This window comes from Perissodus microlepis, chromosome 7 (genome assembly GCF_051167445.1).
Source record: "Perissodus microlepis isolate ML-2025 ecotype Zambia chromosome 7, ASM5116744v1, whole genome shotgun sequence".
In the NCBI taxonomy this organism is placed as follows: Eukaryota; Metazoa; Chordata; class Actinopteri; order Cichliformes; family Cichlidae; genus Perissodus; species Perissodus microlepis.
In genome coordinates, this window is record NC_140467.1 from 4,231,800 (window position 1) to 4,257,156 (window position 25,357).

At 39.8% G+C, this 25,357-nt stretch overlaps 1 protein-coding gene across 2 annotated transcripts; it reads right to left on the reverse strand.

Annotated features, from left to right (window-relative positions):
* Positions 1-2,041: 2,041 nt before the first annotated feature.
* Positions 2,042-21,692, reverse strand: amn1 (antagonist of mitotic exit network 1 homolog (S. cerevisiae)). 2 transcript variants are annotated; one of them, XM_084932895.1, is made up of 5 exons: positions 21,490-21,692; positions 5,709-7,797; positions 3,689-5,630; positions 2,897-2,947; positions 2,042-2,795 (listed from the first exon to the last, which is right to left on the reverse strand). In XM_084932895.1, the coding sequence occupies exons 2-5, from the start codon at positions 7,749-7,751 to the stop codon at positions 2,683-2,685; spliced, it is 4,149 nt and encodes a 1,382-aa protein (XP_084789021.1). In that variant the 5' UTR covers positions 7,752-7,797; positions 21,490-21,692; the 3' UTR covers positions 2,042-2,682. The 2 variants fall into 2 exon arrangements, with proteins under 2 accessions (XP_084789021.1, XP_084789020.1); XM_084932894.1 differs by having other exon boundaries at positions 3,689-7,797.
* Between the last annotated feature and the right edge of the window lie 3,665 nt (positions 21,693-25,357).

Consider the following 25,357-nt stretch of genomic DNA (forward strand, 5'->3'; position numbering starts at 1 on the left):
CGAATTTAACGTCCTGGGGCTCTCTCCTCGTCCAAGAGGGCTGTGCACAGGCTTCGGTGCTGGCTCCCCACGGCGTCAGGAATCATAACAGTTCTGATATTTTCTGCTCCGGCTACGAAGGACCAAATAATGTTAAGAAATATACTCTAAAACACTTCTTCAGTAAAGACTCAGAGAAGAGAGGCTCGCACTGAGAAACTGCCCCGGTCTTTATTTATACTTCAGTGAGCATTTGTTCCTTACATTGGAATGTGGAGGTGTGCGTGTGTGTGTGTGTGTGGGGTGGGGGGGGGGGGGGGGGGGGGGGGGGCCCATATACGACTTCCCTTAACCTGCTGGTCTGGAAAATCCAACAGTTCATCTATATGTAAAAAAGCACTTAAACTAAAACTGACATAGCTACGTTAATCCTACCGTAAAACAATAAGACAAGGTACGACCTCTCTCATGCTCCTAGGATGTGGGGGTGAACACCCTAGAATGTTACAGACCTCCTAGGATGAGACATTCTTTCAATATGACACCAACTATATACTTCTACACACAAATGATTACATGCAGTATTCTACCATATGCAAACTTATATCATTAAAAGACTATACTGACTACTAAGTACAATTTTCCATTGACAGGGTGATTCAGCATATGAGTCCAGCAGCAAGATGGCTCACGGTTCAAAACAGCCTTTCTGAGTTTACATGTTCCCTCTGTGCCTGTGTACATTGTCTAGTTTGGTATTAGCCCCTGTGTGTGGATGTAACTTTGAATGATTGTCTCTATGTATGAGTGTTGCAGTGGACTGGCAAACTGTGAAGGGTGTATGGTGCATAGGTGGGACAGGTGGATCAACTGATAATATATTCAAATGTGTTTTTACATAAAGTAATAAACTAACCCTTGTTAAAGATAGGTTTTCAAGCTTAGACAAAATGAATGTTCATGGCTGGCACATAATAAAATTTTATCTCTGGCGAATCAAAGATCTCACTGAGGTCACCATATCATATCTAAAAAAATAATAACCACATTTGATTCTGAGCAGTAATTTCAGTATTTTTAAAGTAACCTTATGTCAGTGTGAATGAAACATGACTGTGTTCAGTAAGCAAAAATGCATCAGTTTGACTTTCCTCCGCTTTATAGATATTTTAGAAAACATTTTTTGAAATTACGTTTATATTTGATCAGGTGACTTAAAAAAGTGACATAGCTACATAGAAAGTCCTGCAGGCACGTGTGTGTGTGCAACAGCTTGTTTCACGCATACTGGCTGATCAGCAAGTGAGCTGAATGTAGCTGGTAGTTTGGTGAAGTATAGGGGAATTTACACAGATAAGGAGGGTTAGTTTCTCAAGTAGCAACATGTCAGCAGTATAAGGGCGATTACCTGGTGGTGTTGGAGCGATGCATCTAAAAAGGATATGAATCTCAACATGAAACTTAAGAGTATTTTGCAATTGTATTTTAGTTAAGGGAGTGAGTTCCAACAAGCCCAAATTGGATGTTGTTTGAACAGGGCCACATCTGTTATTAACATCTGACAGATGCCTAGGGTCCCATATGGAAAAGATATATATAAATCTTATAAAGTTTGTATCTGTCTTGTGTGAAACTTGTATGAAAAGCATACAAGAGTGAAAACAGATATAAGATCCCTTGAAAAATTATATAAATGAAACTTGTATGTTTCTTGTTTAAGTTTTTACTATTTCTTTTCCATATGGGGTAATTTCCAGAAAACTGCTATAAAATAAAAAACGTGCATAAACATTTTTGATTTGATATCAAACAATACAATAAGATCAACAAAGAGGATCGTTGCAAGGAGCAGAATAAAACTGTTAATGGCCATTTCAACTTCCTGTAATTTGGGTTTGTTTCAGATTATTTCCAGGAACTACGCCATTTCCCTTTAATGCTAAACAACTGTTTAACAATCTACTATAATACCTACTATTAGTTTAGACAAAGACAAAACCACATTAAAAAATGGATAATTTAATAGTAGAAACAATTTAAAAAAAAAAAAAAAAAGGTTAAAATACAAATACTGAAAGTGTAGAAAAACAGTAAAAAAAAAAAACCTCACAATGCAAATGTTACAAGTCAAGTTTTTTGTCAAAAAAAAAAAAAAAAAAAAAAAAAAAAAAGATTTTAGACTTACACCCCCTTTTATGGATATCACTTGTTAATTTGAACATGGCTCTAAACATGTGGACTTACTATCTAAAGTCTGCATGCAGTCTCTGATGCACAGACACAAGACAAACTATGCAGTGTCATGCATCTTCAGAGCTTCTCAGCTCATTAAACAGAACTGCACCGACAGCAAATACCATGTATTCCTTTCATCTCTGTCACGAGTACAGTGGTGAACCGACGAGGAGCAGTGACACAATAATAATCAATGACGGACAGAATGTCATCACTTGAACAAATTTGTAAAGGCTGCCAAGTTCCCACATCCCACAAGTCAGTAACTACACCTGCTCCATGACTGTAACGCTTTTTACAGGCATGTAAACAACAAAAGGTTACACAGCCTTAATGTATTGCTTGTATATACACAGCAGAAAAAACACAAAGGCATAATTTTAGTCAGAATCTTTGTACTAAATGTCTTAAATGGGAAAAAAAAAAAAAAAAAAAAGTATTCCCTGAGAAGAGACATCTTTCACATTATTAATCTTTTGAGTGAGAGCGCTCCTTGTATTTCTTCTGATACTCGTGGAAGAGACTGAAGGTCTTGGGAATAGGTCGAGGTCGATTCTTCTGCAGACTCGAACTCCATTTACCTATGATGTAATTAATAACCATTAGACAAAAACAGCCTAATTAATAACATTTTAAAAAAGGCAGAATAAGAACTGATGTATGCTTCAGATGTAGTCGCTACCTTTTGGTTTTGTGGCAGCAGTAGCAGCGCTCTGCTCTTTCTCTGGCTCTTCTGGAAAGACAGATTCAAAAATTCCTTAAAATAAATTTTGTTACATATTTTTTAATTTGTCTAATGCATTCATTCAATTTGAGAAAATTCAAATTTTACATATTTAATGCATTGTGCCATTCAGTCAAAGGTCAAAGTAATAACACAGCTCTATAGAACCATTTAAAACTTTCCTCCCCTCGTGACCTCAAGAAAAAGAAAAAACAAACAGTACTTTCCAGTTTCCATGTTTACCACCACTCTAATCTGCAAGACACCAGTATCCCACTCCAACTATGACCCATCGAGGAGCAGAGATGTCATTAGTCTTTTCTGGGTCAATTTATGTTGAATGTCCCTGCTTTATGTAGACACTCCAACAATATATTTGCCAATCACCCTTCTAACATGCAATAAAAAACAAAAACAGTGAGGCGTTATACGTGAATTACAATAAAGCATTGAAATTTTAAATTTTTAAAGAATAAATATTTTTAGTAGATGATTGGTGCTTTGGAACTTTTAGCTTCATAAATTTGGATCTTTACCAAAAAGAATGGGTCTGCACCATCTGGAGATCACGATTTTTACCAAAATAAACCAAAAATCTGCCTTCTGTGATCCATTGTTTTCAATAGATGATGATAATAATAATAATAATAATAATAATAATAATAATAATAATAATAATAATAAATAGCCAATCAACTTTATTGTGGGCAATATTAGAATAACGGTACCCCCTCTATCTATGGTATTTACCTGAAACGGGATTGGTGGATTGCTTCCTGCCACTGGATCCATCTTTGAGGTCAAAGTTACTGGGTAGAACACTGAACCTCAAGACTATGTGCTCCTGGCAAGGTTTGACATTTTGGCTTTCACTTTTAGAGGAACATCTCTTATTATCAGCGGTGATATCCTTCTTCTCCTCTCCAAGCGTCTTCAGACTCCGGGATTCCTTAGTTTCATCTCGTTTCATCAAGATACCCCCGGCAACAGAGTAAGAACGGTGTTTAAGTTTTTTTTTGTGACTAGCTTTAGTCGGTTGAAAACTTCTCCACCATTTGTCATGAATTAGCTGTTTTACTGAATAATTCCTGTTGTACACCATGTCACTGGACTTGCTACTCAAAGGGTTGAGATTGACAGTAAGAACTTCTGGAGGCCTCAGGTGTGCTGCCTTAGATGCACCCTTTACAAAACGGGAATGGGTTTTTCTGCTGCCAGTTAAAGCACACTTGTCTTGTTGAGCTGAGCCAAACAGCACCAGTTCTGCAGTTCTTTTTGAGTCTATATTGAGAGCTTCAGCTTCAACAGCAGGCTCCTTTTCACATTTTGAAACATCATCAAGGGCATTTTCTAAATTAAGATCAACAGGTGAGTTGCATTTCTTTGATTCCTTTTGGGGTGGACCAAATTCATCATCCCATTCGAGTCTCTTGTGTTTTCTTTTGATTTTTTTATGCTTGACAGATACTTTAAAGTCACCTTCAGCACAGATTTGAGATTGCTCTTTGGTTTCCAAAGGTGACACTGGCACATTTAAAGCTTCTTCACAACTCCTGCCATGATCCAGGATCTGGATGGCAATCTCAGTCTCAGTGCTGCAGAATTTTTCAGTTTCAGCTTTGTTAGTACTGACTGAGGCACCTGACAGACTCGATGCTGTAGACTTTGGTTGTTCTTGTCCACACTTATCGTAAGGTTCAGACATCTTTATGGCAAGATCTGTCTTCTGGCTAAGAATTTCATTTTCACCACTGGAGAGATCTTCATCTTCATCACTTAGAAATATAATACTTGAATGACTGGTATTGGCTATTTTGGAGTGGTTCTTAGAATTTTGTTCAGAAGGCGATTGAGGTTGGTCATCAACTTCAGTCAAATCTATGGTTTGACCAAGAAAGCTGCAAAGCTCAGGACCACTAAATGTCACAACTTGATCATCAGTGTTCTCCTTGTCCTTTACTGGATCCTTCCCAAACTGGTTATTGTGCTTTAGTACAACTGTTTCGCTATTATCACTGGTCTTTTTTAACCCTTTTCCAAACTTTTGTTCTTTCTGGCTTTGGCATTTACAATCACAAGATGTACTTGATCCTATAGTCATTTCCAACAGCTTTGTAAGACAGCAAAGCGACTGACTTATGCCAATTTCCACAGTTTCCAATTTTGATTCCCACGATGTGGACTCTGTATTATCAGGTGTCTCACTCTCCGTGGAACTACTTACGACCCTCTCTGCATCCATACTTTGTGGCATCTCATTTTCCATTTGCTCATGGTAACGTCTGGCTTCTTCTGGAGGCATAACTTGGATTTTCAGGGACAAACATGGGTCACTGGCACCATCTGTCTGATTAGGGGAGGGAGTTTGAATTGAGGGGGGTTTGAGTGTGGTGGCTTCTTTTCCTTCATTTGAATCAACGGGTTCAAAATGTGTTGATGGCAAGATCTTGCTTGGCACTTTGCTCATAATTGCAGGATCACTGTTGTTGATGTGCATCTGATCTTTCTGGCCATCACTCTCAAGCAATGAAGTGTGATGTTTCAGAGACAATGGGAAACCAAATTCTTTGTCTATTTCATCCAACTGCTCATTTAGATTTAACCATGATGATTTGTAAGGCGATTCTGAAAATACTTCGTTGTCTTTGAGGACATGGTAGCTTTCCATTTGCTCCTCAAAATTGCCATCTACCTGCAACAGTACAACAGAGTGGGCTGTGAAATATTTTTGGCAGAATTCTTTAACTTCTAAAACCTTGAGAAAGCCTACCTTGCATGAGTACATTTGCAATGTTTCAAGTTTTCCCTCCCAAAACAGGTCTATAATTTTTTGTGCAGTGTGTAATTCTTTCAAATCGCTGAGCTCTTTCTGATTCTTTTCTGCATCTTTTATCAACTTCGTTAGTGCCAATAATGTCCATGGGGATGTTGGGAGTGCGGAAAGATCAGAAACGGGTGATGTTGAAAGTGTCTGGATCCCACTTTGGTCTTCAGGAGAATTTTGGCATACTGATTCTTGGGATGGAATTGAATTTTGAACATTAACATCCAGTTCAGGTTGTTTCCCTGTGTTTTGTGTCCCTGACTCTGAAGATGGCAGCGTTTTGTTAATTGCTGTGGTATCTAAAACAAAAGTTTCCTTAAGGTTGTTTAAAGAGTCTCCTGCTGTGGAATCACAAGAAGCATGGTCATTGTGAAGCTGACCTTCCAGTGATGGCAGTGGTTGTACAACAGCAATAGCTTTGGTGCCGGAATTTCCAGATGATGAGTGAATGGAGCTGTCATTTAACTGGACTGATGGCAGCGTCTCAAAACTGCTTGCTACTGATGATTGTGTCTTGCTGTCAACGGATTCCGGCGGCGGGGATGAACCAAGCAACAATTCAATTAAGCTACAGTTCTTTTTAGGATGAATTTCCTTACTTGGGCTTCTTTCATTTCCTGCAGCAGATTTGTGGAAACCGTTAGGTACACAGGTTTGCTGATGGGGTGTACTTACAGCGTGCTGTGTTCTTGACATTACATTTCGAGTGCTTTGAGGTAAAGACTGTCCAGAATGGCCGGGTAATAACTTGATGGAATTCAAGTTACTATAATTTTTAGGGGTAGCCGAAGTCCCAGGTTGAATATTAGATTGATTAGACGAGACCATTGTGGTCGTTCTGACATACTGCTGCTGTCTGTGATTTGAATAGCTGTACGGTGGAGGAGGAGGACAACCATCATACCCAGGAGTGCATGAATTATTTAAACTATCTGCACTTAATGAGTGCCTGATCACTTTCTGTTGTTTATAAGTTTTTATCTGACGCCCTCTCATTTCTGCAGAGTGATTGATATTTTCATACTTTTTATAAAAATTTGAGTTACTGTAGGTGGCAGTCTTGATCCCATTGTTGTTTCTTAATTGGTGCTGAGCCGAGTGTTGCTGAGTTTTGTGGCTGGTGCTGGAAAAGTAAGAATTCTGTGCACTTGATGGTGGATATGTTGCAATGTTATTGTTTCCTGAAGTCTGAGAGGTTCCCATATTGTAACTCTGTGAGTTGACAGGAGAGAATCCATGCTGAGTGCCGCTTTGTCTTTGAACCTGATTGTTCGGAACAAGGTACACAGTCTGCTCAGAGCCAGACATCATAGTGCTGGTACATAAACCACGTTCAGGTGGAAATGAGGTAGTTGGTGTAGTGTACGCTGAAATGGGTTTTGTCAAGTCTCCATTCACATTCTGTTGCATGCCCTGCTGAACACTGACATGCTGGATATTAGTCACAGTTCTATCCTGTGTTCCAATCATTTGTCTCTCATTAACAACCAGTGACTCTTTCCAATGAGTGGACATGCCTTGCTGGGGATATGTAGTGTTTGAGTTCATCTGGTTAGGTGGACTCTGAGTTGATGAATTCTGATCACAGTCTTGCAGAGTGGGAATCTGAAATCCAGATGCTGGCAAAGATGGGTTTCCACTTTGCTTATTAGCTGATACATTTTGAATATAGTTAAATAACATACCAGAAAAATAACTATTTTTATTGCCTCCACCATTCTGCTGAGAAGAAACCTCCTGATAAGTTCCTGCAGAAGTCTGCAAATTTGACATTTGTCTGTTAGAATAAGCTCCATTGTGCAAAGGGAAATGTTCAGCGTGTACATTTTGCACTCCTAGGTTTCTTGCTTGATAGTGAATGGTTTGATTTGGAGTCCAAGATTGCAGATTTCTTGTTCCATCATGGGCATGATAAGGAGCAGCTTGCGAGGGCTGAGAGGCTTGTCTAATCTGCTGGTGTTGTCCATTCATCAATGCGCAGGACTGCATCTTCTTCCTCCGTTAAGGTTTGTAGTGGGTTCAAATGGGAATGATCCTGAAAAAAGGATAAAAATAAATAAATAAATAAATACATACAATAACAAAAATAAATAAATAAATAAATAAATATATTAACGGCAGTAAATAAATTTAAATTACAAAACTGCACCAGAACCCATATTTACTGTACTTAATGATTTAAATACACGCCCTCTTCCATAACTGGCCATTGAAAGCTAGAAGAAGAAAAAAACGTCTCTAACCAATTATCAGCAATAGAAGCATTGACCAGAAGTACAATAAATAAACAGGATAGTTGTTTGTGCAAACATGGCTTTCTGCACAAACAAGTTTTCTTCCAACCTTTAAAAAAAAAAAAAGCCTTTAAAATGAAACCCAAACATGAGTTGAAATTAAGGCATTTTAAGGAAAACTACATTAGTTTGAAGATAACGCATTACCAGCTCTATCTGATGCTCACATCAACAGCTACTCTAGATCTCAAAAATGTATTTATAATCTCAAAGTATGTCACAATTCTGCTGAGGGCATTTAAATAATGTTATACAGTTTAATCCATCTGATGTTAAGTATTTCAACTTGAATAAACATGGTGACTGGGTATTAGGACTGGGCGATATGACCCAAAATTCATATCTTGATATTTTTTAGCTGGATGGCGATATACGATATATATCCCGATATATTTTTTTTAAAGCCATAAGGTAAGAACAAAAAGAGAGTTCTTAGTCAAAGCTGTGTCCCAGATGTCACACAGGCACTTTTATTAACATACAGCGTAGATGTACATGAAGAAATTACTCAAAAATAAATTGTCAGCATTTATTAAATAATAATGCTCCATAAATAAAAGAAAACAATGTTGTTTTTGTGCATAACAAAAAGCTCACAATTGTGCAGTCAAAATGTAAACTAAAAGATGCGGAGCGTAATAACAAAGACAGACAGATTTCACAGCTGCTCTGTTCCCAACTTCTACTGCGTGACTGACAGCCTTGAGTTTGAATTCATAACCCTTTTGGACCACCTTGAAGCAATTCTGGTAACCTGTCAGGTGAGTGGCTTTTATTAGTGGCATGTTGTGAAAGCTTATATTAAATAAGTACTTATATATTGTGAGAGGTGACTCTCACAATATATGAGCAGAAAGGTCAATGAAAACACGCTTACAGACACAGATAACAATTAGACTAATTTCTAGGTCAGAGGTAAGAGACATATTCCTTGCAACTTGCATGCGCGACTGCTCAGCAAGGTTAGTACAGGATGTACTCAGGATGTTTTGGAGACGAGTTTGAAGAGAACATAACAGGAAACTCCTGCAGTGTGAGACGACGGAGACAGTTTGTTAAGTGTTATAGAAGTCAAGAGAGTCAATAAAGGAAATGTACCTAACTGTCACTAACTGCAACTGATGCATGTTATGATAGCTGCTTACGCATGAAGAGGCTGAACTTTGTTATACAAAACAGTGTGATGTGTGCTTCCTAGTTGAGATCCCTGCAGTGAGTGACGCTGTAGACATCTCCCGCGTACGTGTAATCAATAAATCATTGTTTTGACTGGACTTCTCTGGAGTATTGGTTTTTTGTTTTCAACCCAACATGAAAGAATCGGGACAGGTGCTGCTGACTTCAAGTGAGGACATAGTCGGCCGGGAGAAGGAATACCTCGTGGACCTCCCTAATCCCACTTACACCCCTTCTGTAGAGCAAGGAGCGTCTGGGAATGAGGGAAACAGCTCACATCACTGGGCGCAAGGTTATTGAAGTAATTAAACAACCTGCTAGCTGGGACCCCAGGGTACATGATATTCAGTCTGAGCTTCTGAAAGTTCCGGTTTTTGCAAGGCTGTCTTGGCTGACAAGCCTCTGCAATGTCACATGAAGATCTGCCTTTGGATTGTCCGACTAGGGTGGTAGTCCCCATTTTTAAGGTGGAGTACACCCTTCAGTCCCCCAACTATAAGGGAGAAAGACACTCCTCAGCCTCTCCAGGAAGGTCTATACTGGAAAAGACAGTTTGTACATTAATGGAAACCCAAATATAGGAGGAATACAGTTTTCATTCTGGCCGCAGAATGCTGGACCAGTGCATTATCCTTGAGAATATTCAAGTGCACATGGGAGTCTGCCAGACCCGTCTACATGTAGACATTGAGAAGGGCATAACCTAGTTTCTAGACAATTCCAGCAAAGAATAAGGAAGCTATAGCATATGGTTTAAAGCTGCAAAAAATACACCAAATAAATTTTTTTCCCCTTAAAGTGGCCGTTTACATTTCTCCCTCTGTTGACCTACTGTATGCCATACATGCCAACCCTCCCAATTTTTCCGGGAGAATCCCAAATTTCAGTGCCCCTCCCGAAAATCTCCCGGAGCCACCGTTCTCCCGAAAATCTCCCGATTTTCCACCCGGACAACAAAATTGAAAAAAAAACCATATCCCAGATTGGCCCAGCCAATTCCAGTTTCCAGCAATGGCTACTACTACTACTGCAGCTACTTAGTTTTAATATTACACTTGTTACTCTTTCTGGATCACAAAATAAACTTAACATATTTTCAGGAGAGTTCAGGCGAGCTGTGTAAACTTCAAATATCAGCACCGGCGAGAACAGCAAACTCCCGGCACATCCTTTTCAAACCCCCGCGGTCTTTCACTACTCAGGTTAAACATGATATATAAGTCACTTAGATAATGTAAAAATGTTATTGTTTGGCGTTTTTCAGTGTTTAATTTGTTCGTGAGTAAATCGGTTTGGCTGAGATTAAAGTTATTAGATTAGATTAAATAAAACTTTATTAATCCCTCGGGAGGGTTTCCACACACCTGAATAAACTTCAAACAGAAAACTGATTAAACAGAAGTGTGGGATGGTCGAAAATTTACACCAGCATCCGGTTATATTTTAGATAGCAAGGAACAGACAGCAGAGTTTCACTCCAACGAGAGAGCTAGTGACGTAATTCTGAAGGCTAGACCGTCCCATTACACAGTTGCTCACTTCCGGAAGTATATGTATACCCCCCTCCTTCGAATATCTCCCTAATTCTGAGGTCTCAAGGTTGGCAAGTATGCTGTATGCTAAGCCTGGTCAAGGATGCATACAATTTCTCCTCCATAACCCCACTGGGTAGGTCAGACAGACTCCTAGTATGACCACTAGGAGTATTAGGAGGTGGTTGGAGAAGGCCTTAGCAGAACAGACTGGGAGACACTCTGGTTAGAACATCAAACATCGGTTTACTGAGTGCATCACAGACTACATAACTTTCTACACAGACTGCATTGTCCCAGCCCAGACTGTCCATTGTTACCCAAGTAAGACGTTTTAGTGTAGTAAAAATAGGGATGGGTACCAGTTAGGGCTGGGCCATATCATACCGTTCACGGTAATACCGGTATAATGTTGGGCAACGACAAGAAAATGAAATATCGTGGCGCACATGGCGAAAAAGGCACGGTGGCGACGGAGAATGACAAGGCCGAAAGCGGATCGTTGAATGAAACGGATGAACCAGAATTGGTTTGTAAAAATGCTGCAACTTCAGTGGTGTGGGACTGGTTTAGCTTTCGCCCGTCAGATGCACAACAAAGCACTATTTTTGGTAGAGCATGCTAGCGGACCGTCGTTATTACCGTGTTGTTTGGAAAATACGGCACACTTAAAATCAATCCTTTGATTTTTATGAAAATCGACAGTGCCTCTTATAATCCCGTGTGCCTTATGTTTGAATTCTGGTTGTGTTTACTGACCTCGAAACGATTTTATGTGGTAGATGGCGCTCGAAAATCTGTCAAATGTTTCAGTACGACTTTGCTAAGCCACGAACCCGCACCACTTGTTGGATTGTCGGAGCATTACGGCTACCGTAGGCAGGAGCCTCGCGGAGTGATACGTACTGTGCTTCAACATAATATTACCGTATTGTGTGTGTATATAACCTCTTTTTAAAGTTTTGTGGATATTATACATGGTTATGCTGAGGATATGCCAGCCAATTTCCACTGGAAATGCCTTTTGGTTAAACTGTCAGCAAGGAATTTGCATTTGCACTGTTAAATTTTTATATAACTTTAATGCAAAAAACAGCTGCTTGTTTAAGTGAAAATACATTGATGGTTTTTTTTTTTGCACTAATAAAATTGTGGAGTTGTAAAGTATTTTGTCTAGTGTCAATTATATCGTCAGTTATATCGTTATCGCAAATTTTCAAATGTATATCGTGATAAATATTTTTGGTCATATCGCCCTGCTCTAGTACCAGTATCCGGTGCCATTATGACACTGGTTCTGACATAAACGGTAGACTGAAAAGCAGCACACATTTCGGTGCTTTTTTATTTTTTCTTGAGATGTCATACACTTTTGATTCTAGCCAATCATTTTTACCTTTCCAAGGATAGTAGGCGGGCCCAGGTACGTATGTTCTTTTAGAGCAGAGCTACAGATTAAAAATGCACAAGGCGAAGCGGTCAAAAGTCTGGCTGTACTTCACAGCAAAAGGTGCAAACTCATTTGATAGCTTGCTGCAAGACCTCACACCAAGCACATCTACTGCGGGTGTGGCGCCTGTTATCGGACCCGGAGTTAGCAACATCCCCCAAGAACCCGAAGAGTAGAGTCCTGGCCCGTAGCCCTGCCAGTGTAGCAGAAATGATGACGGATGTGGAAGCAGCAGCAGCCGTTCTGGGTCAGTAGCTTAATGTTGTCCGTGTGTAATTTATATTGAGTAGGCCAACCACGTTATTAAATTAATGCATGTAAGGTGAACTAGCAAACACCGTCGTAGTTACATGCGGCTGTCTTCTTGTTTGATAGAGTGATACCATATATGCCCTATAGCTGCAGAAAAGGCTAACACTGTTATCGTTTTACAAAAAAAAAACAAAAAAAACCAAAAAACACAACAGCTAAACATGAGAGGTTTTAGGACAAAGTTTGTGTTTTCCATTGTTTAAGCACCGGTTCCAACCAAAGAAGGTATGTTGTATCGACAGAAAAGGCTAACTTGGTTATCATTTTGCAGAAAAAAGAGACTGCTAAAAATAAAAACATAAGAGGTTTTTGGACAAAGTTTGTGTTCTCCATTCTTTAAGCACCGGCACTGTTTCAAAAGTACCGGTTTGGCACAGGTATCGGATAAAACCTAAACGATGCCCATCCCTAGGTAAAAAGAGGAACTGTCAGAAAAGGACATAACAGGCAATGAACCAAGGTTGAGTTTTGGTGTGGTAAAACAAAAAAAGAACTGTCTAAGAAAAGTGGGGTAAGAGTAGGGATGGGTATCGAAAACCGGTTCTTGTTGAGAACCGGTTCCCACTGTTTCAATTCCTTGGAATTGTTTGCCATTTTTGCAAACGATTCCCTTATCGATTCCAGTCGCCCCGAATGACGTCACCACATTGCTGAGCGTCATTTACCTGGCAGGAAACACGGCGCCTAAGCGGCTCAAACGCTCAAAAGTTTGATTATACTTTACGAGAACGGAAGACGTCTGACGTGAAAGCGCGTATCGCTTTTACTCTCAACAAGCAGCGGGTGCTGTAATGCAGTCAGTTCTTCTTTTACTCTTATGCTGTTTTGTGGATCACAAGGTTTAAAACTACTTATAAACACACACACACACACACACACACACACACACAAAGTAACTCCACCAGAGTGCCTATTTCGAGTCACTTTTGCCGGTCCAAGCCCGGGTAAAGGAGCAGGGTTGGAATTGTGACATTAAAAAAAAACAATAATTGCTAAAAGACATTTAATTTGTAGTTCTAAATAAACTCTAAATGCATTTAGGACGTTTTTTACTCACTTTATGTCTCTTCCACGATGTTATTTCTCTCTCCAACAACATAGGTTACAATTAGATTAGCATGACCAATTATGCAAATTAGGCGATGACGTCATTTAGCGACTTCTAACGACTTTTAGGACAGCCAATAGCGATTTTCCTTACTGAGGAGTTGGCAACACTGCAAGAAACAGATCTTTCAAATAGGATATATCTACAATAAAACCTCCCTAAGCCTCCCCCAGCACCAAATTGGCTGGAGAGGTGGTCAGAGACAAAGGAATGTCTTTGATCCTACTGCTTGAACCAAGACTTTACAAATTTAAGAAACACAATGACAACATTCAACAATTTGACTCTAACATGAACCCTTGGGGAACATGCTGTTTTTTGCAACCATTTCCCCGTTGCTGGGTTTCAAAAATGGCGGTATTGATTTTCGTGCACGAGACCTTCTCACGACTCATCAAGTGATGCTACTGACCAGCCAATCGGTCACATGCAGTCTGATGACATCACATTTTAGCTGTGGCTGTCACGTGAAGGGTAAACTGATGGCACGACCATAGCTGGACATACCGGGTGATTTTTTCGTTTTTATGGGCCGATTTTTTGTAACGGTATAAACAATGAGAGGTGGTGGATTGGCCAGATGCTGGTCGATGTGTTAAAATAACTCAGTTGTTTGGTGGTGGCTACGGCGGAGCTTCCACAGAGGCCAGCAGGTGGATGAGGGAAAGGGGAGGCCGGAGGAGAGACCCGAGGCGGCCGCCGGTCCGAGTGTCAGGTGAACTGAACTTCAGGTAAGAAGTTATGACCTGCAGTCTATCTGGGTCAGATATAAACCAAGTTTAGGTGGAGTTTATTTTCATTGTGCTGACTTTTCACAGTCAGTTACAATAACTCGTACTGCGTGCTAGCTAGCATGACGGAGTTTATATACAGCTGGGTGGGTGCTATGATGTTACTGATAGTGAACTTTATTTTATTCATAAGGTTAGTGGAGTTGCCAACCGTCCCATAAAAAACGGAATTGTCTTGTATTCAGAGAAAATATTACGCGTTTCGTATTGAGCTGAAAAGGAACACAGTTTGTCCCGGACTTCAGCTACAATGGAAAAAGACACAAAGCTGGAGTTTACGCTGCACAGCTGCCTCTTCTCTCATTCTCTCCCCCTCCTTCTCCTGTTGCTACATCAATCATGAAACTGATCAATGATCAGCTGATCGGCTTTTCTCTCTTGTTTGTTTATCGCCCACTTTGCGCCAGAAAGAGGAAACTGGCGGATGTCGTGCTAAACAACAGCAGCACGTTTAAGCTTGATCAGCTGTTGTTAGAATTTATTTAATATTAATTTGACATGAATGAGTTGAAGGGAAGTTATGAACCGTTTCTGAGAGACAAATAACACCAAGCCTGGAGGAGGGCTACACAGAAAAGCATGCTTTTCTGTGTAGCTGACAGCTGCTAACTGTGCAGGGGCGGGTCTAGCAAAGTTTTGCCAGGTAGGGCATTAACAGGGAAAGGGGGGGCACAAATAAATACTTTTCTTTCTTATTCTTATTTAAAATGTCTAGCTTTTATTAAATAATTATCTGAATCTTACAACCAAAGTTTTCATCTGATGTAGCATGTATAGAAATCATACATATACCAACAAGACGGCGTACATCACTGTCACAACAGCATCGGTTTTCATTCAAAGGCTTTATGGCTTTAATACCTGGTGGGCCGCTCTGTAGTCAAAACGCCCGGGCCGATTTTTGTCCCAGTCCAGCCCTGGGCACGACACGCAGTTAATTAATCTGAGAATGTGCATTAAAAAAAGAAATTTATGCCACTTTTTAATGACAGCATCTAACAACCCCAACTACCAGATTCAGTTTGTAATTGGCTAAAAATAAGTTTAACTGTCTTCAGAACATTGCAGAGGCTTTACTGACTATATTTGGCTCTACATATCTGTGTGAGCAGATTTTCTCTCACACGAAGACTGTCCTCAGGTAGCCGTCTGAATACTGGACACTCTGAGACCTGTGTCTCTGAGTGGGAGACCAGAGATCACAGTAACATGTGTATCCCTGTTTTAACCAACATGCCATATTGCCTTATTTTTCTTATCATTGTTGTGAGGGGATCATAAATAGCATTTGCATTTTCTGTTGTACAGTCCATTTGCTGTCTTTTTTTTGTTTCAAAATAGCTGATAACTATTCGCTGATAGCTGCCAACATCTGCAAACAAATATAATTCTATAAAGTGGTTCTATATAGTGTGTAACTGTTAATATATAGCGTTATTAAATTTATTGCTAATGCAATCATATGGCACATTGACTTCTGAGGAAATTTTAGATGGCACTCATCATCAGAAAGGTTGCCTACCCCTGTACTAATAAAAAAGGGGCTTAATTGTTGCATGCTGGGGCAGCAGGTTGAAGGTTGCAGATCAGACTCAAACTAATCCGCAATGCTAGTAATATAACCGGGATGGAGCTGGACACCCTTAAGGTGCTGTCGGAGAAGCGGTTGTTGTCCAAGATAAAGACCCACTCCGTGACGTGCCAGCTACTCACAGGAGCACGTTCAGTGAAAGACTAAGATTACCCAAATGCACCAGTGAACGACAAATGAAATCATTCCTACTTGTGGCCATCTCCCTGTGCAATTCCCTCCATCTAATACACAGTGCAGTAGTTACACCCTTTGGACATTCTCTATGATCAAAATAACACATTTTTACAGTTCACAGTAAAATGTTAAACATATACAGTTATTCCCTGTAATATCTGTATTTATTAATTTATATGTATTTGTATTTATAGAGCTATTGCTTATATTTCATAATTTTAATACATTGTATTATTTAATTTAGTTCAGTCTATTAGTGTTCTTATGTCTTGGAGCATAATAACAATGCTATAATATAATTATTATTCAAATATCATCTATAAAATCTTCAGCCCACTGTCTCGTTAGAAATACACAGCACCGGCCAAACATGCCTCTTAATTGCACCAGATCTTTCCCGGAAAAGCCTCTTCCTGCAAATCTAATACCCTTACTAATGCTTGCTGCAGGTCAAGGGGATCCAGCGCTTTAGTGCTCAGGGATCCATTAGCTATGTTGTCAGACCCTGAAAACCATGGATGTGAAGAGTTCTCTGTTCTGCGATAAGAGGGACTGTACAATGTGGTAGCATAGCAACATATCAATTATAGAAATGGAAACCATCTTGTAACAACATGCATTTTTATGCTTTGAAAAAAGATGAGTGTTTATTCGTGTTTGGACATAATGTTCAATCCAAGGCTTTCGGGTATCCTTATGATTCTTGGTTGTAGTTTTCCATCATGATGGTGAGGTGCTTTTTCCAGGTTTCTAAAGCTACAAATATGAAGAGTACCTTTTAAAATAATAAATATACATTTATGTTAAGAAACCTTGAGTTTGTTTGATCCATATACAGCAGCTGTCTGGGACTAGACTGATTAAAAATAGTAAAGAAAAGGTTTTATTTCGTTTTATTTAAGGAATGTTTTCCTTTTTCAACCTCAATGTGTGAACACTGCTGGTCTTTTGTCACTTCAAACAAAAGAGGATCTTTAAATTATTACAGAGGGCTAATTGTACCAATACATTAATTATCATTTGTAACTTTAAGATTTTCATTCATTTTTAAAATAGCAAATGGATTGGTTTTTATGTAGCTCGTTTCTAATCCATGCGATACAACATGCCCCATTCAGCTATGATCGATAACTGCAGATATCAGCTGGATCCACTGGAGACCAATTTGGGGTTTGTAGCTTGCTCAAGGATCGTTGGCATGCAGACTGAGACCATGTCCACACTAATGCGTTTTCGTTTGAAAACGCATCTTTTTCTCTACGTTTTGGCCTTCCGTCCACACAGACGGCGTTTTCGGTCAAGGAAAGTGCAGCGTTTTGAAAACCCTCTCCAAAGCGGATACAGCGGGTCAGCTGGAGGCGCAGTCGAAGATTGCAGCGGTCCCAGATCAGATGTACACACTGGAACACTTTCCCATGTTGCTTGTCTGTGTTTATTGTGCCATGGTGTGTTGATATCTGTGCATTCTTGTATTATCCTTTTGTGTTACACATTTCAATGTTTTTTTCCTCGCTACCTAGCCTGACCTGTCTCCCCAATGTGATGTTTGTGTATTGTATGTACGGTCGGCAAGGTCTGTCATCTCGGTTGTGGGCAAAAGACCTGCAACTGACAAATAAAGGCTATCTCATACATTTGAAAACGCTGTTTTCACGTTGCAGTGTGGACAGCGGACCCGGAGCCTTTTCGAAAACGATGACACAATTTAGTCATGTGATGCAGTCATGTGACCAATTAAACTAAGATACCGGAGGGCATTATACCGCAGTTGTTTTGTTTGCTCTCAATTTTGACAGCCCTATTAAAGATTAATATCAGTTCGTACATGCTCCAGATAGCTTTTCTTCAAATTCTTTCATTCTCACTCGCTTTTGCAACTTTGTACGTTGCTCACAGCAACAACTCCACCTCATTGTTAGTCCATTTAAAAAACTCTCTGCTTTTCCTCAACATTTTGCCGCGATGTTTCAAAGAGCCAGAAAGTAAATAAATGGTAGACAGAAATTAGGTAGTTGGAATAGTCTTGCATTTCACGCATGTGCAGTACTGCAACGTAAGCATTTTCGGCTGTTTCAATGTGGATGCACAACTCTGTGAAAACGACTGAAAACATTAGTGTGGACATGGAGCGTTTTCAGACAAAAACGCCTCCTGGCTGCATTTTAACATAGCTGTTGTTGTTTCAGCAAGTTTTAGAACTAAAGAATCTCAAAAGAAGTCCAGTTGTCTTTTTTTTTTTTCTCAAGCTCTTGCAACAATCTTTGACTCACCATCAGCTGTTAGAACTGCAGAAGCCTTTATATTAAGAGGTAAAACATTTTCAAGAACCTCAAAAGAAGTCCAGGAGCCTTTAACTCAAGCACTTACAAATACCATGACTTGGATGACTGAGAGCATACATTGGTTACTAAACAAAACAACTGCTGCACACATTTTATGTCACAGTATTTTTGCTCCTTCTGTCGGACAACATTTGGAGGTCCTTAACTCTGTGAAGTGTAACAAAACTATGAGAATTAAAACAACTGATAACCAGAGCTTTTGAATCAGGAGTCCTTCAACACAGTACATCTCCCACTCACACTGAAGTGCCAAGACACTGATAACACAGAGATTGTGTGCTCCCAGGAGACGGAGCGAAACAGGTCCCACAACAACCTGCTACATTTCCCAGTGGCCCTAAAACCATTGGAACAAAGACAAAGCTAGATGTCAACATTTATTAAAAGAATGGGTGCAAATTAACACCCATACTTTTACAATTATTTACTAGTAAATAATACTAGGCAGTGGCTTACATTCTCAAAGGATCCCCCCTTACCACCAGTTTTTAATGATACCATCCTCTCACTATGCAAATAAAAAGCAAATTGAATAGTTTTTACTGCTCTTAGGTTTAATGATGCTTTTGTTTCATACATTGTGTCTCATGGTGCTCTCAGAACAGATGCATATTAGGAGTGTGTTGAATATTTTAGGAGTAGATACACTTTGTATATCCATGTTGACCTACATCAGTTTTTTGCATTCAAAGTATAATCTAATATAATATAATAATATCCTTGACCCATTTTATTTGTGTGAATAATATTACAATTTACTCATCTTTAATTAGTTAGTGTGTTTATTTCAAAAGGTATGTATACAGCTCGGTTATACCGCAAGATCATAATTTCATATCTTAAGGTAAAGGTTATTAAAACACAGGAAGATCACACGCATAATACCAATACACTCTTCATTTTAGGTCAAATAGCTGCCTCATATATTTAATTAATGTTGCATTTATCTCACAACTAAGAGTCTTTTGAACACAAGTATATTAAGGTTTGAGTACTTCAACCAGTTTCTGACCAGTGTGTACATAAATGAACACAGAATTCTTTGTGATCCATCCTACATCCTGTACTGGGCACAGGCACCATTAGGAAGAAGGCATAGAGTGTGGCAGTACAAACTAAGTGGATTAAAGAAGGCTTTTGTCCCTCTACCCAACAGAATCAAAGAGAGCCTAAAATAAGCTGACACATAGATTTATAGAACTGAAGTCAAATTTCCCAGTGAGAACAATAAAGTATCAATCAAGATCCTTAATATTATAAAAACACAAGCACACATAGGCACGTTAACAAATCTGTATGCATAAAGTAGGATTTGAGGTTCTGAACATGCTTCCTTAAGAGGTAAATAGCCAATTCTAAACCAGCTGTTATTCAACAGACCAGGGAAAGAGTATTGTTGGTAGTGATCATGTCAAGGCTACAGAACACTCAAGCCTTCCCACTCCACACAACATCACCGTCTACATGCATGAAGGAATGACACTCATCTCCCGTATATAAGTTGCCTTTATATTTTGACGGTACCTGGAGTATCGGCCTGTGTTTACTTGGTATCAGGTCAATATAGAAAAAATAATTATGGCAAAGCACAGCAAACCTAATCATCAAATGTTCTTGCTCTGTGGTGACTGTGGTGAAGAGGTTAGAAAATAATGCATTTTTAGCAGTTAATATCCTGAGAAAGGTAGCTGGGATTAACTTGTGCAAACACGAATTTTATTTTTACTGTAATTTTACGAACAACATTTATTTCCCTCCACAGAGCAATAGTGAATGATCAGGGGTTTGCCATCAGTGATCAGAGAGTGGCTAGGAGACCATAAAACATCATTTTCAGACATTGACTGGCTACCAGAGTCCACACTTCGGGATGTGCTGGAGATGTTAGAGCTCGTCCGACACTCCCCTTATTAAAACAAGATCTTATGCTGGGCATACACTGCGATTTTTGGCCCATTTTGAGCCGATTTTGAGTCGTGCGACCGTTTTGGCGATCGGCCCGATTTTGGCCTTCATCGTGCGTCATGCATACGTGGGGTAACGAGAAGCGATTAACACCTCACGACCAGCTCCCGATCATCAATCGCTTGGTCGTGAGGGTGTCACCGCAGCTTCTCACACTGCGCACGCGCAAACACAAATGTCAGCGAAAAAGACTGCGCAGCACAGCAGTGTGATCTGAACACAAGCGATGGAGGCACAACTTGTAGAATTATGGCAAGCTCATCCGAGCCTTTTCGATGTGGCTTCACAAAATTATCACGACCACAACAACCGTGAAAATAGTTGGATTTACATTGCTGTTCAATCCCAGCTGCCTGATCAATGTTTTTCATTAGCAACTTAGCAAAGTTGATGGTGGTGGTGTGCGTGTCTGTGTGAGTGAAAGACAGAAAGGGAGAGCGAGCGACAGAATTAATGTTATAACCTTCCTTTTATGGACGCGCAGTGTGAGCACTCGGGTCGCATCCGAGCATCGGGCCGTATAGTGTGAGACCTGCATCGTGACCTACGAACTTCTAACCCCTGCGAGTCAATCGTACAGTTTGAGCAGAAGCTGAATAACGCGACTGAAAAAAATCGCACAGTGTAAGCCCAGCATTAGCGAAACGTTAACTGCTGGATGCAGTATATTCAGACAGTCAGCCGACTTTACATTTTAGGTACATAACGCTGCTGAATGTAGCCCTCCAACTAAACTGGCGGCTCTCCCGACGCTTAAAAAGGTTGTGCCTTTATTTTCAATGCAAGGCTTACATTTGTGCTTTACTCTTTCTTAAAATCGTAAAACTCAGTAACATCCGGTTTTAACGCTGATCAGTAACGTCGGATGTTAATATTAAACTTTAATGTAGTCTATTATGCTCATCCACAGCTTCACTCATATGTGCAGGCAGCGTACACTACACAACATCTGTACTGTACTTGAGTATTTGAGCAACTGAGAAACTTACTTTTTCACGAATTCGGGCTGAGCCGCAGCGGTTTCAAATAGTCCGCATCCTCTTGGATAAATCAGCTTCTCTTTGTGGAAGTGGCGTGATTTCATCCATAGCACATCCGGGTTTAATAAGGGAAAGTTTTAGTCCTTCTCCTGGGGTTGGTTAAACGCCGTGGAGATTCAACTCTTTCGTCTCGCGCTAACGCCCTCTGCTTATGAGTGTCGGCGGGTCGGAGACGTCATCGAAGGAGGCGGACCCCGACGAACACTTGTGGCTTCACAAAACAGGACCACGACTCATCTTCGCCCAGAGGAAGTACGAATGTTCGAGTTCCCAGTCGGAATTTGAATCTTTCCCACTCGGAAAGTCGATGCAGTCCCAGCAACAGTGCTGTGCCAAACTTAAGATTTTGGAGCCCATACCAAATACAGGGCCAGTATTATACCCGTACCCATACTTTTAACCTATAAAGGCAGTTTATGTAGGGGAGAGCATGATTGTAGTGATTTATGATATATTTAGTGACTTTCCACAATAATTAGTTAATACAACTAAACGCACCTTTCAGCTTTTCATGCATTTTGAAACTGGTTTTTTTTTTCTGGAAACCTGAAACTTAAACGTGTCTAAGGGACTGAGCTCTAATTCTCCAGAGAATCTCATTCTTTGAAGCACCACCCAGAGCTTGTGGCCAAAGGGACAAAGCAAATCAATTCAAGAGCTTATGTGTTAGCTCTTCCTTCACCACATCAGACTGGTACAGTGTCCACATCACTGCAGAAACTACACAAATCTGTCAGTCACCTGCACTCTCCCCTTACGCGCACGTACAACGACTAACAAGAGCTAAACACACACTGCAGCCACTTGTAGCACACAGATTTGCCTCATGCTCTCCTCAGGGAGAAACAGACAGTTGCTACATCTTGATGCATGCTCAATCATCCAGGTAAAGAAATCCCAAAAAGTTGATTCTGTTCATCTGGACGTAACGTTTTTTCAATGGAAGAAACATTTCATCAGTTTCTTCATCATTATTATGCAAATTGTCCTGACCATTGGTCAACAACCAGTCATCAAAGACCATGGTCTTTGATGACTGGTTGTTGACCAATGGCCAATGACCATGAGTACAGCTCACAGAAAGTTGGGGAATGGTTGAAATCACATCATCGTAAGATGGTGATTTTCAGCCGTTTAGAGAGTTTTTCCCTTTTCATGTAAATGGCCCTCAGATTTGAGCAGGGAGTCAAGGAGGCTGTTAACATGAAAATGAAAAAAAAAAACACCTCTGAATCGAGGAGGGGGACTAAGGGTCCATCTTTTAACATCTTACAATGCATCATTGCAGATTGAACAAAAACTGCAAATGCAGCAGCAGGAAGTGAAAATTAACCACAACCTTACTACTTCCACAAGAATAATAGCAGGGGATATCCAGAGGGGATAATAGCACAGGTGCTGCTAATAAAATCAGCTTGATTAAGTGATTGCCAACAAGTGTGACCATAAAAACAGCGGTTTTGGCAGTTTGCTGGTCTGGAGAATTCAAATGGGTTAAGCAAAATGTGAACAATTATAAGGCCATTTCCAAACAATTTGAAGTTTGTCAGACTGTAAGAAATATTATTCTCATGTGGAAAATAGTAGTTGCCATTTTTATCAAGAGTGAGCATGCTAGCAAATTCTTCCCAAGATTAAACCGATCAATACTCAGAGAAACCACAAAAGACCAAGAGCTGCATCCTGGAACATTCAGCCATCATTTAGCATGTTCAAGATCATAATATTAAAATTAGCAAAAGGCTTAACTGGTGTGTGGATGTTTTGAGAGTGCGGCCAGGAAAAAGCCTCTTTTCTAAAAGATTTTTCTTTGAACAATGTTGAGTCAAAAATTCTGAAATTTTGTTCACTTCTTAAATGAAATTAAAAAAACAAATACTGAAAAAAAATGCCACATGAGAAGCGGATAGTTTGTAGCTGATCAGTCTATTGAACCTCTACAAATAGTCAAAAGCAAAAATCACATCTTTCATTTGAGGTTTCATTTATTTATTGTCCCAATATGCAGAATATTAGAATTTCACATATTCTCCTGCATGCTTTCGATGGGTGAAAGACACAGAGGCGGCAAGATGCATATTCAAAATCCAGGGGCGTAGATTTGGCATGGACGGAAGGGACGTGTCCCCACCAATATCCAGCGATTATTGAATTGTCCCCACCAATAATTTGATCTCTTCGAGTAAAGAAAAACAAACCAGATAGAAAGAAAAAAACGATCTGTCAACGTCTCATTCACCCAGCGGTGCAGAAAGAGTTAAATTACGTCCTCTACTGGAGTCCTACCTCATGTGACAAATATGGCCAATGTGGTTGGCTGTGCCTTTCAGGGAGCTCTGTTTAGTTTTAGCAGCGGCAAGCCTGCACTTCGAGGACCTGCAAGGAGGAGAGGAGGATGGCAGCAACAAGGAAGAACCTGGATATAAGAAAGTATTTTTCAAAGAAACCTGTAAGTCACTTAAAGTCAAGTTCACTCATAAAATGTGTCCGTCATAATAACGTTACAGGCTATGCTAGGCTTTGGCCCACATCAGTCTAAAATTGTATGTAACCATGAATAACGTGTTTTGTAAACTAACTGCACAGCAGGCAGCACTATTAGTTCTCTCAGTCTCCCAGAGTAGCATTTCTAATTTTGATTGAAACTGTCAGAGAAAATGGCAGCCTCGAGCAGCCAGGATATTAGTTTACAGAGGCTGTTAAAATTATATGTCTAACGTTAAAATGTTGGTGACACAATAAATTCATCCTAATGGCACTGACATATTCATAGGGTTAATTTTTGAGACAAAATATCATGAGGTAGTCATGATTTTGCAAATATTCCACCTTGTTTTAAAAATGCACTCACCCTACAAACATTACTGATGAGTCAAGATCTGCACAAACTGACAGAAACACTGAAGCAGCTACACATTTTATTCTTATTGTCATGTATGTCCTATTTGTCAGGTAACAGAGGCAGCTCTGCCATGTTGTAGCTCGGAGGTGAAGAGGCGAGGTCACAGGTGACTGACTGATGATTCGGTACTATAGATTAACTAGTATTTATCATCCTAACAATTGTTAGGCTCCTGATGTAAATTGATTCATTAGTGTATATTTGACAAAGAATCTGAATTGACATGTCTCACTTTTTATATGACATGAATCAATGTGTTATTTTATCAGGTAGCAATATGTCCTAGTGCAGTCAGAGGGGAAGAGCCAGGGCCAAAGGTGAGGCACATCAAGCACATAGTAATAATTTTAATCTGAGGATAAAACGCATGTACTTATGATGAAAGATACTTCAGTGCTCTCAGAAGACTAAAAAGATGGCTACGGTCAACAATGACTCAAATGAGATTAAACAATGCTGCTGTATGTCCACCAGGAGAGACTGGACAGTATAGATGTAAAACAAATATGCCAGCAGTTTATCTCAGTTAACGAGAGGAAAAGGCCTGTGTTCGGCTCCTTCACATAGTGGACATTGAGTTGTTGTGTGGGGCACCAGTAGTCCATGTCTGTTGCTGTAACAGTAGTTCATGTTTAGAATAAAAAAATCCCAGCTCACTGATTTGATCGGGGCAATAGTGTGGCTAAACTGTTGCAGAATTTTGCTGGTAATCTTAGATGAGTAGTTTTATGGACAAAAACCACCAGGTCATTCAGTGTTCCCTTAGTGCTAATGTATCAGAGATGTTGGTGTAATATAACTGAAGTAATGATGTTAAGTCCTTAAAGTCATTTTCTTTTATTGTCATGACTTTATTTGAAGCGATTTTTATTTTTGTATGATACCTGATTTATATGGAATGTGGAAGTAAACTAA